A 17,661-nucleotide genomic window follows, 5' to 3' on the forward strand; every position below is an offset into this window, starting at 1 on the left:
AGTATTGAGAAAGAATAAAAAGCATAATAAAATATACTTTATAAAGTCAGCTCAATGCTTACAGAAGTCATGACAATTAACAAGAATTGAAAGCCAGCACATTAGTCATAGCACATAGGACCATCGTAACACAGGAAGTGTCTGCAATAGAGACTTATGTTGGAAAAATATATATAGTGATTCTCAGCAAATGGAAACTGAACTTTGGCACTTGCTTATAAAAAAGGCCTTTCAGAGCAAAACAAAACTGTAATTCACTTAGAAACATTTTATATGTATTTAGAAAAGAAAACAGACTAGAGTGATAGAATCCAGAGAAAAATGCAGCACACTCATCAACCTACATGGAATATGAGTACAGTTGTTCAACCATCACCTTACCCATGGGAGTGGGGAGGGGCAGAGGGAACACATACAGACTGGGGGCCAGAACCTCAGCTGGTATAAATTGATGTGGCTCCATGAAATCAATCAATGGAGCCAAGCTGATGTAAATCAGCTGAGTATCTAGCCCTGTCTCTGAATTTGGAGTAGAATAGCATTTGCATCATATTTTAGTCTCTCTCATGACCTAAAAGAGGCAACAAGATGGGGGGGGGGTCATCTTTTATTGGACCAACTTCTGTTGGTAGAAGGTACAAACCTGTGAGTTACGCAGAGCTCTTCTTCATGTCTGGGGAAGGAAGATGAGTGTCTAGATCATGACATACCACAAGACAAGAATTCTAACTTGTCTAAATTGTAAAGCAGTTACCTTCTGTAATGCGGGTAGTGGCTACTCTGCTACTGTCTGCAGGTCTCAGGTGTGTTGAGTTAAGATGTGGTAAATGTAGTATAAGGATTACCTCATTTCTTTAAAAAGGTTGTAAAAAGAAGTGTTGAATACAGGTGGGGGGGGGGGGAAGATTCAATACCAAGGTGTATGTTTTGCCTCTTAAAAAGCTTTGTGCTTTGTTTGTATCACATGTTATCAGAGAGGAGCAATTCTGCCACTTGATATAGGTAACATTTGCAGAAGAATTAGTGTACCAAGCAAGAACCAGATCCAAAGTCCATTAAACTCAATAGGCATCTTTGGATCCGCCTTAAGATGACAACTGCTATTTGAGCCAACAGGTGCCTCTTTCATCTTCAGGATTCATGCCAAGAACTACCAGCTTTATTTGTACCCAAGCAGTTTACTCAGGATTTTCCCAATTCATTTGGTGGGGAAATAAGTGTGATAGACCTTACAAGAAATTGTCCTAATAAAATGGGGCACTTAAATAGAAAAATGATTGTAGCTATAAATCTAGCAAACGCTCTTCACATGTCTCCACGGGCCATTTAGTTGCACCTCCAAATACATCAACATTGTTATCAACCCAGGGTATGATGTTTCCAGGCATGTTGGTAGAGCAGTTAGCAATATTCATGATATCTTCTGCTTTTAAGACCCTGTCCCATATATTGAACTGGCTCATCTCCCCAACAAAGGCTTGAGTTGCATCAAATCTTCCTCCAACTGTGTCCTTTATGCATATTAAAAAAAAAAAAAAGAATTAATTGAATAGGGTTTTTCCATGTGCTTCTTTAAAATTAAAAAAGCCACCCACACTACCCACAATAGGTGAAATGCAAATGCAAAATGCTAGTCACCAAGATTTCGAAATGGGCTTTGTTTTATTTTTCACAAAATATTGCTCTTTCAAACATTTAGAAATTCGTGTCTCAAAGAACTGGTGTGCTGTATCACAAGAGTGTGAATGCCATTTCCTATAGCAAAAGGGCCACATTGTAAATCCGAGGAGCTACTCATGCTCACCTGTTGGAGCAAGGCATGCACATGCTGGCCTTAAAAAAAAAAAAAAAAAAAAAAAGAGAGCTGATTTAGGGACTGATTGGGCAATCCTTGCCCAGATTAGATTTTGTTCACTTCAGTGATAACTGTGCATGTGTAAAGGGTGCTTTGAGCTCTTAGGCAATTATAGTAGTAAATATAACATGCCCCTGGACCAGTCATCTGCAGGGATTGAACCAGGACCTCTGGGTTTCAAACACAAATCACATAGCGTCTATTGCCTGTGTTAAAAGACTAACACCATCATATTGGAGGTAATAGCAGTCTCACTCCTTAAGTGGTCCAGCCACTAGCAAGAGGCAAAGAGCTACACTGAGTTTTCTTGCTGTATAATCATGCTGATATACATGGCTCCAATCTGTACTAGTATGATTAGGCAGAGGGAAAGCTTCACAGAAGGGCTCTGCTAGTACTTTAATGCTGAACTTGAGCCTCTACTATGCAGCGAATCTGACATGGTCAAGGAGCAATTCGGTTACAGCCAATAAGGTCATTGAATCTCACTTCCCTTTCAATTCATAAGCAGATCACAAAAAATCTGTCAATTTATTCCTTAGGTAATATTTGCAAATTTCATAGCAAGATACCTTCTGTTTTACAAAAAAGTTAGTAAAAGCCATTGCCAATATTCAAATACACCTCTACCCTGATATAACGCAACCCGATAGAACACAAATTCAGATATAACGCGGTAAAGCAGTGGTGGGGGGGCTGCACACTCTGGCGGATCAAAGCAAGTTTGATATAACGCGGTTTCACCTATAACGCGGTAAGACTTTTTGGCTCCCGAGGACAGTGTTATATCGGGGTAGAGGTGTATCACAATTTTCAGTATGTTGGTTAGTTACATAAGTCACTGTATAGCTCGGGGGTCTCAAACATGTGGCCCGCGGAGTTATTTCCTGTGGCCGTCAAGCTCCCCTCACCTGCTGCCTTCCCTCCCCCCCCCAGCATGCTGCGTCTCCGCTCCTCTGCCTACTTCCAGGCACTTCCCGCCGCCAAACAGTTGTTTGGCAGCACTTAGCGCTTTCCAGGAGGGAGGGGGAGAAGCGGGGAGCCGCACACTCAGGGGAGGAGGTGGAGAAGAGGCAGGGATTTGGGGAAGGGGTTGGAAGAGGCAGGGCAGGGGCCTCATGGAAGGGGTGTAGTGGGGGGGCTTTTGTACCTTTATTTGAAAAGGTGTCAATGATGTGGCTCTCGGGCCAATGTACTAGCCCTCATGTGGCCCTCGTGATGATTTGAGTTTGAGATCCCTGGTATAGCTAGTGATCGGATGACTTATGTAACCGGTCAACAAAGCATGATTGGAGAGCTGTAAGTATTAGAGAAAAGTGGCCTATTCTGCCTCTTTACAAAGGCATAGCATGTGCTTCAGCCTCCAGTGGGTTTGCCTCTGGGGTGGGGCAGGAAGGGACCCTGGACACAGCCACAAGCCTCTCCATTATGCCCCGTTAGGGGTTAGTGCTCAGTTGCCATAATAGTTGGATTCCTCTATGCATTCATAGAGGAACAGTGCCAATATTCTAGCTATGAAGAAGGGGGTGGAAAGAGAAGGAAGGGGCTCCCTGCACTCTCCCCCTAAAGAGGGCCAAATTGTGCCTGGCCCTAAGATTGGAGGCACAGTAACTACCATTGCAGGCAGTTGCCCATCACTATGTTCAGATGCATCATAACTGGTCCAAATCAGCCTATTTCCATAGAGTATCTAGCATCCATATAGCTACCAGCAATCAGTTTTAAAGGATTCATATTCAGGGCATTAGTCAGATCACTGGCAAAAGTAACAGAGCCAATGCTTCATATTTTAGCATTAAGTTAAGACTTGCAATAGGAAATATTTCATTATAGATTAATGAAGAGAAATATAGCATGGTAATAGGTACTGATTTCACCAAACATCTGTTGCTTAACCACACATCTCTCAGATGCTACACATGGAGAAAGGGGAATGGTATTTTATAACTGCACAATAGCAGTCCTGTGAATTCCAAATTCACTTTATTTGTGAACAGTAGGTTTTTCTTTAATTTCTGCTTTTAGAGAAGGGTGAGCGATTTGGTTGTTTTTACTAGAAAAATTTCTCTTCAACTCACCTGCTCCTGACCCAAAATCAGGACCCCTCCGGGTTTAATTGGGTGCCAAGGGGCTAAGTTTTCCCCAGTGCCAAGTTTCTCTCCATCCTGAAAAGCCTCCCACATTCCATCTCGAGTTGTCCACGTGACGCAGATATGATGCCACTTTCCATCACTAATAAACAGAGGAAGCTGGGCAACCTACATGTGGAGAACAATAATGAATGCCGGAGACCTGAGTCTGGCAATGCCAGCCCATGGCCATTATTCAAAGACCAAGGCTTCATTACTATTCCAGTGTCTTTATAGACTGTGATACAGGACAAACATTCCCATTGAAAATTTAAACACAAGTAATTTTACATTTGCAGCTATGCTGCAAATGGCTAAAAAGACAATCATCTCAATAAAAGGAGGGGTGGAGGTACATTCCATGCACTGGAAATTCAGCAAGAAGGACATGTTTTCTGCTCCAGCTATGGCTAAATACCACAGGTGCAAGAGCCTAGGTTACCACCATTCCTGCTGATGCTGCACGTTAGTCCATAGCATTTCTTTGTTGTTGTTTAAATCCCTTCATGCTTAGCCCTAACCTTCCATTCAGTTTTCATGCTAGGATTGTCTGTCTTCAATCCTGGGGCTTGCCTGTGGCATTTGTAGAAAATACTGCTGCACTCTATTTGCTGAGAAAAATCTTGAGCCCCTCTTACTCCAGCTGTCTATGGGAACTTTACTATGGGCTTCAAAGGGCACAGGATTAGGCCCCTTTATCAGCATAATCCAACACTGAAGTCAATAGAAAGACTCACTGGCTTCAGTGACTTTGGATCAACCCTTAGGGCAGAAGAATATTTTTAGCCTTACACAAGCAGTTAACAGTGTAGGCTAACAAGCTTACAAATGGGGAGAACATTTTACTATTAGAGATAAGCAAGTTCTAACCTCCCTTCCCCCTCCCCCACATACACATGCACAAGCCAAAATTAAAAAAGGTATTTTTAATAAGCATTTCTTAACCCACTGCATGACCATGAACCATCTGAGTTGTACTGTAGGTATCTTAGCAACCCTATCCCTATACTCCCAGGGATTAGGTGTTTGAGACTTTAAAAACCCCACACAAAGAACAGTGCCTGATGCCAAGTTTTGATAAACTTCACTTCAGCCACTGTTCAACAATCTAGTTTTTGCTCAGGTAAGTAGTGTGATGACTTAATTTGAGGTGTACAAGTTCTAAATCAATTTCTTTTGACATCTAGCCCAAACTGGGGGTGGTGGGGACATGTTCAGGGTACTTAAACAATTTTGAAAAGTTGGGTTTTAGTATTTTTCTTCTCAGGCCTGATTCTGCAGTGTGCCGAGCACCGTTAGTGGGTGTTTGACACTTCGTAGAAGAGGTCCCTGATAATTAAACTTCTTATAGACAAAGGTAACAGTTGGAAAAGTTTGACATAAATTGAAGACCTAGTAATTAGAATATTAATAATGTCTTGGCATAAAATTAACCTGAGAGCAAAGACTAAGGCATACGTCAGGTTCATTCTGATATATTAAATTCCTATTAATTTTAAAAGAACATCATTGGTTTGACTATGATCTCTTTTATACAGGCTCTAAACTGGTTTAACTTCAAAGAGGTTACTCCTGATTTAAAATGGTGTGAATGAGAAGAGACTCAGACCCAGGATATCTAAAAGTTTGTAATTGTAATGTATAAGCATAGGTGAAGCATATCCAGCTATACCACATTACCTATTCTCATGAACAAAAGCATCACCTAATTTTATTCAAAGCCATTCAATAAAAGTATGTGCATTTTTTATTTTAAACTTTAGTTCCCTTATCTTGCTGCCATTGAAGTCAATGGAAAAGTTACCTGAGATTTTTATAGTGCAGAATCAGGCCTTAAAACATCCTTTTACCTGGGCTGTATATTCTAGAAAGAAAAGTAGTTAGTTCTCACCTTGTCATTAATTAGCAATTCGATTGGATTATTGCCCCACTCTATCAGAACAATTTCATTAGCCTGCCCAGGGACAGCATAGGAGAATGGTGTTCCAATTCCAGGAGAAGCACTCGACCTCAGCCACAAGCACACAGTGAAGGCATACAACTCTGGCAGAGTCTTCTTGATCTTCCCATATAAATAATTTGTGCGAAGAGGGAGACCGACCTTGAATTCATCCGGTGATTTAAATGCACTGCTTCCTATGGTTACAGAAAAAGAAAAAGCTTTACATGTGTTTAAAATGACAGTCTCTTCTTAGCTAAAGCTGAACTCATAGTTAAGACATGTTATTTTCTAACTTTGACTGATTTAAGGAATTACACACAAACTATGTTCAAAGTACATTAAGGTTCCACAGACCTACATTAAGGTTGTACAATCTGCCCCACTTGTGTGTCTGTGTTATAATACAGTCTTTAATTATATGATCGCATACTATTTTTCCATAGGATTCCTGCCTCATTCAGTGCACAGAACGGACAGCGCTCAATGAGCAGCTATTCAATATTTTGAATTCTCCTTGTCCAATGTGTGGCCTAGGCCTTATTTACTCCCTGTTATTCAAAGGCAGCTCTAAAAACTAAATTATTTCCCTCCCCCTCCATGGCCTTTTCTATGGCACTCATCACTATAGTATCTGAGTGCTTCACAAACATTAATTTATCTTTACAAACCCCCTGCAAGATGAGGTGGTATCATTATCTCCATTTTAGAGATGAGGACCAAAAGCAGAGAGATTAAGGGGAAAGTATTCACTAGGTCTGGGAGACCAATTTGAAATTACTAGATCCAGATATCTCAGAGTACATAGTTTCCAATCACGCCTACTAGTTCCATTCTGTGGGAAGTTTTTTTTTAAGATTCATTCTGAACTGGAATGAAAAGTTTGAAGCTTACTGCAGAATGAAAATTCACAAAAATTGGCACCATCAAGACACTTCTCTTTGATAAATGTTGGTTTATTTCATCTTTTATTATATTAATTTTAATATATTTATATATTATACAACATAATGTAGATATATTAATGTAATAGAACAAAACAAATCGACATTGAATTATTTCAACTTTTTCCTGTTGAAAGTTTCATCAAAATCAACATATTACTACAATACATTCTGATTTTGACTAAATGGCATTGTCCAGTGGAAACTTGTGTAAAAAGGTTTTTGATGAGCTCTAATACTTGCATTATATAGCACTTTAAGAGCACAGCTCCCATTGCCTTCAATTACAGCCGTGACTGCAATTCTGCTAATTAGACCTCAGGGTCCAGTTGGGCACCCAGAAAAATGAGGAAAACAATTCATGACTCCCTGTGAAAAGATTGGTTTGACTTGCTCAGCATCACATATGTAGGAAGCAGGGATCGAATCCAGTTCTCCAGGGCAATATACAATTGCCTTATCCATGAGACTTTTATTCTTCCTGGAGTCCTCTGCCTCATTTACTCACACCTTCCAATTTCTGCAACAGCCTCCTTCACTACACCACCCCGATTCATCCCCAGAGAAGGTCTAGTCTGTGCACTGAACAAGGCAAGGATCATGTGGAAACAATAATATGTGAGCATGTAATTAAAGACTGTATCCTAGCACATTATGCACAAGGGGTCCAAATTAGGGTTGCCTGTGCAATCTTAATTCTGGTATTTCCTCACTTGTGTGCTTGACTTTTAACATGGGTTTTTGTAATTTCCTAGGTTTTTTTTTTTAAAAAGCAAACTGGAAAAAACTCAGAAATGCTACTACTTGGCATCATAATGGCAGGGAACTTTTAGATCCACCACAGACCTCTGCCACTTGTGCTAACAAAGTAACTGATAGCAATAGTAGGAACCATCCACTATGTGGACCAGCACTGGAGAGGGTTGAGAGACTTTGCTGGTGCATTTCACAGATATTTGCTGCCAGCAGAGGAATGGCGAGACTCAGGATGTAGGGTTCCATTTCAGGCTCTGGAGGGGTGGGAGGTCCTCTAGTGGGCCCAGACTCTTCTGTGCCTTTCCCCCAGAAGCTTGATCCCCTCCCCTGTCCTACTCTTCCCCTCCTGTGGCTCATTCTCCTTGCCTACCATTCCCAGTCTCCATTACTCAAGATTCTCATCTCAGCCCTAATTTCCTTGTCCAGCCAGTCCTAGGTCTCAGTCTCACACACAAACACTCCCAATCTCTTCCTCTCCCCACACGTAGTGCTAGTCTCCTTGCCCAGCCTAGTTTCCCCCTCCCAACTCCTCTTTTGATCTCTCCTCCACTGTCTCCCAGGCCCAGTCTCCCTCTCCAGGTTCCTTATCCAATCTCAGTCTTCCCCCATCCATAATCCTCCACAGCTTCTTACCCCAGTCTCTTGGCCAGCACACACACACTCAGATCTGTTTCCCCTCCCCTCTTCCCTTGTTCCTTCCAATTCCCTGACACACTGGTTCTCAGTCCCAGTCTCCTTGTCCAGCCAGACTCAGTTGGTGTTCCCCCGACCCCCGGTTCTCCCACTCCACCCCATTTCTCACTGCCTCCCAGTCCCACTCTCCTTATCCAACCAGTCCTAGTTTCTTTCCCCTCCTTCCAGAGCCAGTCTCAGACTCCTTGCCCTAATCAACTCCTTTCCCTTCCCCTAGTCTGGGTTTTGTCCCCTCTGCATGCAGATCACATGGCTTCCTCCTCCACCTTCCCCTTGTTAGCAGCCAGGCAAAGGTGGGAAGGTCACCAAGAGCACAGGAGAGACAGGCTCCCTGCTCTCGGTTCCAGTGCCTGGCCCCAGCCATGCCCAGAGCAGCTTGGAGCAATGATTACAGGGAAAGTCCAGCTTCACCCCTGTAGCTATGGGCTGGAGGGAGCATGCTCAGTTTGTCTCAGAGGATAGTGCATGCACAGCCTGGTCAGTAGGTGCTCCAAGGCTCAAGCATGCTCAGTGAGGATGGTATCTTCACACACAAAAAAAAAAAAAAAAAAATAGTAACTGCTACAAATCAAAGAATTCTCCACTAAACTTGTGCAAACTGATTTTTCAAAGATATATAACTTGGCCAGATTTTCAGGGGGATATTAAAAGGCACATCCTTGACACAAAGGCCATGCCCCTGACAAATTTCAAGCCCTTTCTCCAAAGCATGGGGAACTAGAGCTAGAATTTAACATGGCCAAATCAGTGCATTTTCCCCTATCCTTGATCTTCAAAATTCTTGAATTTTTTTTGGGGGGGGGAGAACTTCAGCCAAAGCCATTCAGGCTGACCTGGAAAGTTCCAAACCCCAAACAGTTGTTTGGCAAAGCCAAAAGCAACTAAACAGGGTCTTATCCTGGGGAGTGTCAGGCAGCCTTTCATATAGGTGGTGCTACCAGCCCTGACTATAATAACTAACAAAGAAACAGACATTTGCAGCTGTAACAGTAGGTGCTAGGTTACATACACATAGTAAGAGACAGTGGCTTGCAGTCTAACTAAATGTTCCCTGGTGCATTTTAACATAGCACTACGTTAAAATGCCCTAAGGAGCCTTTGGTGTGCACCAGCAGGGTCTATATGGACCAATTAATGAGCCACAGATTAGTGTGCTTTAGAAATCACACCCCCATAGTGCTCATTACCTCATCAGGTAGACAAGTCCTTGGAGACCATAGTCATCTGTAACACCTCCATATCAAAATCAAGAGCCAGTCAGAACTCTTCCATAGTCTACTACTACCCTTTGCAAAAGATTGTCTTTTGCCAGGACAAATGTAAGGTCCAGTGAGAGCCTATGGCACTGTGGATGGTTGACAGTCTATTGCAGATTACAAACGGATCAGCATTTGAAATAAAATTATTAATACTTGGCACTTGTACTGCTCCTTTCATTACAGCATCCCAAAGGGCTTCACAAATATTAATGGACTGAATTTCTCAACAGTCTCAAGAATTAAACATAGCAAGTATTATCCTGCACTTTACAGAAGGAGAAAAATAAGGCACAGGAAAAGCTAAGTGAGTTGTCTCAAAATTGCAGAGAAAAGCAACAATGCCAGGATAAGAACCCACATCTCCCAATTCCTGGCCCCAAACACTTCAACTCCTTAGAAATCTTTGGAGATCAGCTTTTTAAAAAAGTTCTCTCAGCTGTTTTTAGTCCCCCAAAGAGTTATAAGCACTGGATATTGAACTCTTACTTCTCTCTCTGAAGACCTGTGTCCTACAGGGACACACTATTTCTGGCCCAATATTACAAGTGTCAGTGAGTTTGCAATTCAAGGCACTTTTATAGGCATAGTCTTCATCAAAAAGGTTCTAGAGAAGCTTGTTAATTTGGAAGGGTTCATTGCTCCAAGCTTATTGCATCTCAGACATTTTCACTGCAGCTAAGACTTTAGCTTTGATATTGGGAAAATGTTAAGTGACCAGACATCTCTTTTTGCACATTTTTTAAATGAAAAGAACATGCCCAGCACTAAACAAATGGATCCATTAGTCTGTAGTTTAAAATTCATGAGATGTGTATGTTTGTACGTTTTTGAAAGTATACCCATTACAATTTGTTTTTAAGTGGACAGCCCATTCATCCAAGCAAGTCATTGTCCAAACCTGCTGTTTTTATAAACATTATTTAAGGATAATCTAATGCTATGCTTTTCTCTCTGTAGGTATATTGTCCTTGCAGACAGTTTCATTTTGTAATTCATTGCCACATGCATTTGTAAGTTAAATAAATGGACTCTACTCACACATGCAGTTCCTCAGTAATAATTAATCTAAATATCTGATTAAATGATTAGGATTAAGAGTGTCTCCCAGTGGCACATGTAATCCACTGTAAAACCTGAAGGTTGCACATTTGGGATAGGGCACATACTTCAAGGTCTGCTGAATCTCAGAGGCAATATTCACCACTAAGGAAAACCAAAGGTTTTGTCTCAATGGTGTATTCAACAAAAAAAGTGGAAAGGGTCTAGTGGCATAATTAGTGGCTGCAGATCTAGAGGGTGAAGTTAGCTGCAGCAGCCTATGCCAATAGGCAACTTGTGTTCGCTAATTTTATCTGAACTGAAAGTCATGTGAGCTAACAAAGTGTCAAAAGCACTTTTGAGGAGAATTGCCTTTTCCCCACCCCTTCTCCATTTACATGGCCCCCATATCTATAGATATCTTAGCATCCAACAAACTTTAAGGGAAAACCCCTAGTATTATTTTTTCCAGTTTAGAGATGAGAAACTGTATGGACAAAGTCACTTGTCCAATAAGTATGTGACAGAGGCAGGAATTGAACCCAGATCTCCAGATACATAGTCCAGTCCCTCAGCACAAGACCATACTCTGTCTCTTAAGAGGTACAGTTCTAGTACTGCAGCAGAAGAGGAGGAAAACTAAACAGCAACATGCAGGGAAGGCTTTAAATTCTGTTTCTAAATTACCTTTTTCTAATTCAGAAACTCTTTCTAGCAATGCACTCAGGGCTGTTTCTGTCTTTTGCCGATGGGCTGAAGTTTCATTATGAAGCAGGGATTTCTCATCCTCAAGTTCAGCCACTTTGCTTAAAAGCTGGCGCTCTAGATCTCCAAGCCTCCTTTGAAGCATCTCTCGAAGCTCATTAGGCAGGGCTGCATATGACACATTGGCTCGAAGTTGGTGCTTCAAGAAAAAAGAAAAGATTTTATGCCATATCTGAAAAAGCAAAAATTGTGAAATGTGGGGCTGCTCATGACCAAGGAAGAAAGCGGTTTTCAAACCCAGAACACTAAGCTTTCCTGAAAGTAGAATAGAAATGCTAAAAAGCAACGTCATGTTCAAACCTTTCATCAGGCTAACAAAAGAAACAGACTCATTTCTTTAATACCAATGTATTTGTTTACTGCTTCCCTTGTTTCATATCACTGAAAGTTCATACATTTAAGAAAGATCGTTCAATAAAATAAATTCAAGAAGCCAAGTTTGATGTATTTCAAATAGCTACATGTTGCACATTTAAAAAAAAAAATAAGTCAATTCGACTAATTAAAAAATGACATTACCAGACACTAAACCAGAGTTAATTAAACCAAGAAAATGTTTTGATTACTTTAAAATCAAAATAGACATTTTGGGTATTTTAATTTGGTAAATAGTGAATGATTTACCAACCAACAAGAGTTCAGACATTTCATCAAATCAACTCCGAAAGTGACCCATTATGAAAATTATTTAAGTTGTCAAAGTGGGATAGCCTTTATCCCAAATGACACTGATTTACTTAAATTACAGCTAAAAACCAAGTTTTATCTTCTACGGGCATTTTATTGCCCAAGCTTTCCTTTTCCCCACCAAAATTATAATGCTATCATGAGATTCTTCAATCAATAGCAGCATAATAAGAGACTAAATGTTACACTGAACAGGAAAAGCTTTCAAAGTTGTCTCTGAGAAGCAGCCTGTTTTAAAATTTTATTTATTTTGTATTGAATGTTCTCTTCCAAAGAGAACAGGAGAACAAAAGAGAACAAAAGCAAAGAAATGGAAAGGGAGGGTAAAGAAAGAAAGAAAGGAAGGAATAGGGCAGAGGGGAGAGAAGAATGACATCTCAGTTTCCATCTGCTAGGAATTAATCAAAGATTTCTAAAACGTCAGACAAAATCTTTTCAAATTTACCTGAGGTCCATCTTTTCTGAAAGATTACCTGCTCTCTAGCTGCCAGGACAGCCAAGTCACTGTGCCAAGCTTCTATCCCTTGAAGCAATTTGCTCGTCCTCCAAGCAATACAAGTGGTTTGGCTACAAGCACTGCTCTAGAGAACCAAGCTTTCCGTGAATTGGAGAGTTTCCAAGATGGTGGGTTACTTCCCAGAACTGTGTTTTGGGATCTAATTTTTAAGGAGGTATCCATTACCATATCAATCCTCCTGCCTACTTCTAGCCAAATGGATCATATTCTGCGACAGTCCCATACATGTTAGACAGTGTGACTCCAGAAGACCCTCATCTCCAGCAGCAGGCGAGGCCCAAGCACTGTAATCTATGAGGAAGTGCCTTGAAAAATGTTTAAAACCTCTACTATTGATCTAATATTAAAACTGATTCAACAGCCCTTCGGGTTAAAGAATAGCTAGTAACAATTGACTAGACATGAACTTTTAATAAAACATTTTAAATCCTCTTGGGAATCACATACATCAGAATGGGGTCGGGGAGAAAATACCTAGAGTTCTGCCATGGTGTGTGTGGGGGGGGGGGGGGGAGAAGAGAGAACCAACAACACTGCTTGGGAAAAAAAAGTTTCCATCCAAGCAAACATTGTCACAAGTGCTGTCTAACTGAGCCTGCTCCAAAGCTTACTGAAGTCAATGAGAGCCTTTACAATGATTTCAGTGGGCTTTGGATCAGGCTTTGTATTTGTACAGTTCTTTGAATGACTCGCTTTCACTCTAGACCAGCTCTCACTAAAGCACCGTGTTGTCTTTATGACCCGCACGTCACAACTTTCTCAAGGCCCTTGCTGTTTTGTTCAGCACCCTAGGTCAAGGTCGTATGGCCGCTTTGGCCGGACATGTCAGCATCACATTCCAAGCCCTGCGCAGCCAGGTTCTCAGCACTAGCAGAGATTTAGAAATATTTAAAAAAACAGATACTAAGCCCATAACAGCAGGAAAATAAAATCCACAAATCTCTTCCCATTAATTTTAAGGGCAGGGACATATTAAGAAGGATACTCTATTATCCATTAACCAAAACAACAAACAAATCAATTCTCTGTAGCCTCTCCTGCTGGGTCACTTGTTTTTTCCCCTTTAAACATACATCTAAGGAATTCATTAACAACTTAACATGCACCCAGCACAAGGGTGTGCACTGCAGATTGCCTGTCTAAAGCACCCATTTATTCAGAAAGTACAGTACCTACATCCGGTTCTCTTCTCAAACCTCCCCCCCTATGCCTCAAAGGAAACGTGGGCTCTCGCTCTCACTACACTAGGGCATATCCTTAGAGTCGCCCCTAAGAAGATGGGTAGGAGACTATATCACTGATTGACCCAGAAGCTGACAAAATAAAGGCTCTTGGCGGGCCCCAGCTGCTGGATGAACCATCTGTAGCTGCTGGGAAGCGATGCCTGGTCCTTTCAGTCTGTGACTGGGAGCAACTTCGTTAATTGCCCTCCTGAAAGAGACCCGTGTATTTTCAGTGGGTGACATCAGTCCCCCCCCCCAGGGCTATTCATTTCAGCCTGGCGCCTGGAGCTGCCGTGGACATGGCATCTCGGATTAAAAGTGCTATACAGACATACACAGCAGCAGCCGCCCTGTTTGCAGCACCAGGGACAGCTCCCCATCCAGCCTGTCCCTGAGCATCTCCTACCTCCAGGTTCTCCAGCCGGTCCTTCAGCGTCTGCATGGTCCGGCTCAGCTGGTCGATGACCTGGGTGGGGTCCCGGGGCAGGTCCCCCATGGTGTCTTTGCCTTTGCCCAACTCTTTCCTCCACCCTCCAGTCCCGGGCTTGCCGTCGGGGCCGGGGGAGCTCTCGCAGCGGCTCAGCTTGCTGGTCAGCTCCCGGATGGTCTCCCGCTGGTTGCCGATGGTCTCCTTCTGCTGCAGGATGGTCTCCCGCAGCTGCAGCACGGTGGCTTTCAGCTCCTCCTCGGAAGGGAGGGCGCCCCCCTGCATGGGGACCGGGGGCAGCGGGCAGCCCGAGGGGGCAGCGTCCAGCGGCAGGGAGGTGCACACGAAGCGGCTCCCCGGGGGGCTCTCCTGGCCCCTCACTCCCCGCCAGCTGGCCCCGGAGGCGAGGGAGAACAGCAGCCCAGCCAGGAGAGCCAGCATGCCGGCTCACGGGGCACAGAGCCCCCGAGGGCAACGAGCCCTTAAAGCTGCGGGAAAGGGGATGGGGGTCACTCGGGGGACGTGGTGTAACTCAGCCCCAGCACGGAGCTCTCCGGGGCGGCTGGGACAAGGGGACCCGGCGCTGCCCGCTCCCTCCTCCGAGCGCACGATTGGCGGCGGCGGCCCCGGACAGCTCTGAGCAGAGCCCGCTCCAATAGCTGCGCCGCCCTAGCTGCTGCGCTCGGCTCCGGCTCGCGGGCTCTTAAAGGCAGGGCGGTGGGGGAGAGGGCGCTGGGGGCGGCGGGCGCTGGTTGGTTGGGGCCCGGGCTGACGCCACGCGGTCCCCCGCGCACTGAGGAGCTGGAGTGGGTGTGGGAGGCCAGGGAGACTTCCCATTGGCTGCTCGTCAGGACCGGGAGACGCGTGAGCCCGTTCAGCCGGGCCCCAGGCAAGTCAGGGGAGAGCCCCGCCGCCTGAGTCATTAGCCCGCGGGTAAGGCTGACACGCAGGCGGCACCGCTGATGGTACTTCGGGGGGCGAGTTGCGGTGATGAGTACGGGACGGCGTGGGGGCTGGCAGAGCCTCGGCGGGGTCCATGCCGGACGCTACAGCAATAGCCTGCTCGTGGAAAAGACAGCCACGTGGTGAAAGCACCGGATCCACAATTGGGTTCTTGTCCTGTCTCCAAGTCACTGTCTCGCCATGCCTCAGTTTACCGTTGTTACGATGGGCATCCTGCTACTTCCCTACTTTACGCTAGTGAGGGTAAATTACTGAGGCCACAATTTTCGAAAGTGGACAGATTTTGAGGTTTTGGGTTGCTCTGCCTTTGATCTGGTTTTTCAGAAGTGCTAAAAGGCTCATAACCCCAGAGGAAGTCAACGGGAGTGGTAGGTGTTCAGTGCTAAAGTCTGTGTTGAGATATTCCATAAAGAAAGACACTATAACTTTGAAGTGATACTAGGGACTTCCTCTTTCTCCAGTCAATTTTGTGTTGACTGATGAATTGTTCAGTACAGTGCATTTTCAGGCAGAACTGAATTCAAGCATGCAACTACTTGCGTTTCAGTGTGTGTAGGCATCAGCTATCCACTCCCCATTGTCAGTTCAGGAATACCCATCACCCACTGCCTGGGGAAGCATTCCTTAAGTATCTCTTCTTCAAGGTGGAAGCCTTAGGACCCAATTCAGAAAAGCACTTAAGCACTTACTTAAGACAGTCTTATTCAGGAAAGCATTGGCTTCAGTGGGACATGCTTAAGTGCCCTTCCTGAATTGGGATTCTCTCCTGAATCAATGCCTTAGGGTCTGATCCAAAGTCCATTAAAACTAAGTCTTTCCACTGACTTCAGTGGGCTTCAGATCAGGTATTTCATACAGAATATTAAGATTTCTAAGGCAGTGGCCTTCAATTTTTCCACACTACTGTACCCCTTTCAGGAGTCTGATTTGTGTTGTGTACCCCCAAGTTTCACCTCACTTAAAAACTACTTGCTTCCAAAATCAGACATAAAAATACAAAATTGTCACAGCACACTATTACTGAAAAATTGCTTACTTTCTCATTTTTATCATATAATTATAAAATAAATCAATTGGAATATGAATACACCTCTACCTCGATATAATGCTGTCCTCGGGAGCCAAAAAATCTTACTGCGTTATAGGTGAAACCATGTTATATTGAACTTGCTTTGATCTGCCGGAGCACGCAGCCCTGCCCCCCGGAGTGCTGCTTTACCACCTTATATCCGAATTCATGTTATCTCGGGTCGCATTATATTGGGGTAGAGGTGTACTGTACTTACATTTCAGTGTATAGTATACAGAGCAGGATAAACAAGTCATTGTGTGAAATTTTCGTTTGTACTGGCTTCACTAGTGCTTTTTATGTAGCCTGTTGTAAAACTAGGCAAATATATAGATGAGTTGATATAACCCCCGGAAGACATCTGCATACCCCCAGGGATACACATACCCCTGGTTGAGAAACAATGTTTTAGTTCAATAATGTTGTATCTTCAGACTAGATAAAGAGTAATTGGTTAATGTCTGTATTATACTTTGAGGATGTAAACTATTAAGGAGTATTCATTATTAAAAGCATGAATATAAAAATATATACTAAAGGTCTGGAGGTACCATGCATCTGTAAGTGCAATGGCACAGGAAAGAGCAATGTTTGGTATTTCAGTGAGCTTTAAATTGGCACCACAACACAGGCACAACAGTCACAACCATTGCAGTGCATTATACCAGATACACACTTATTTGCCCCTTATTTTTAAGGAATACTGTTCAAAAGCAATTAGTCTTGTTATCTCTAATACTATGTATAAATAGATTTGTCATTTCTATGACAAAGCCAGCAAACAAAAATTTATTTTAGCAAAGAATTTCATTAACATTAAATGAAATTATTATGAGGATATAAAACCGAATGCACATACAATTGATTGGACATCCTGCTTATTATATTAATTCTGTGATGTGCAAGGATGGTGCTTCATAACTACATCCAAGTGATATAGATCACATTTAATTCTTCCATGATTTAGCAAGATCAAGTTGAATAATTTCTGAGCAATTTAAATAATTGCAAAGAGAAATAGGATACAATATCCTTAAAATAATTGATTCAGAAGTCTCTAGAAAAAACCTTGTTAAATGAAATTCAGACAATCAAAGAAATATCTCAAATATAATTAGATGGAGTATTAAATGTTTTCAGATTATTTGACTATTACGTTCCAATTGTAGCTTTAATGAATATTTATCCAAGACCAAAATTGCCACATTTCATCTGAATGTGTTGTCCAAAATTTAAGTCTGCTATCATTTTCAAATGGCAGTCTCAAGCCAGAGTGTTTTTTACCCTGGCCCTAATCTGACTGCCATTGACATGAATGGCAAAACTCCCATTGACTTAATAGATGCAGGAACAGATCCAACACCCAGCAGCAAATTTTGCAGTTTGAACATAGGCTC

General features: G+C 42.8%; 1 protein-coding gene across 1 annotated transcript; it reads right to left on the minus strand.

The window, feature by feature from the left end:
* Positions 1–1,283: 1,283 nt before the first annotated feature.
* On the minus strand, positions 1,284–14,673 carry NPTX2 (neuronal pentraxin 2). Its single transcript, XM_065412514.1, has 5 exons — positions 14,212–14,673; positions 11,301–11,517; positions 5,876–6,120; positions 3,934–4,113; positions 1,284–1,511 (listed from the first exon to the last, which is right to left on the minus strand). The coding sequence occupies exons 1-5, from the start codon at positions 14,671–14,673 to the stop codon at positions 1,284–1,286; spliced, it is 1,332 nt and encodes a 443-aa protein (XP_065268586.1).
* Positions 14,674–17,661: the final 2,988 nt, after the last annotated feature.

Source organism: Emys orbicularis, chromosome 10, assembly GCF_028017835.1.
Source record: "Emys orbicularis isolate rEmyOrb1 chromosome 10, rEmyOrb1.hap1, whole genome shotgun sequence".
NCBI lineage: Eukaryota > Metazoa > Chordata > Testudines > Emydidae > Emys > Emys orbicularis.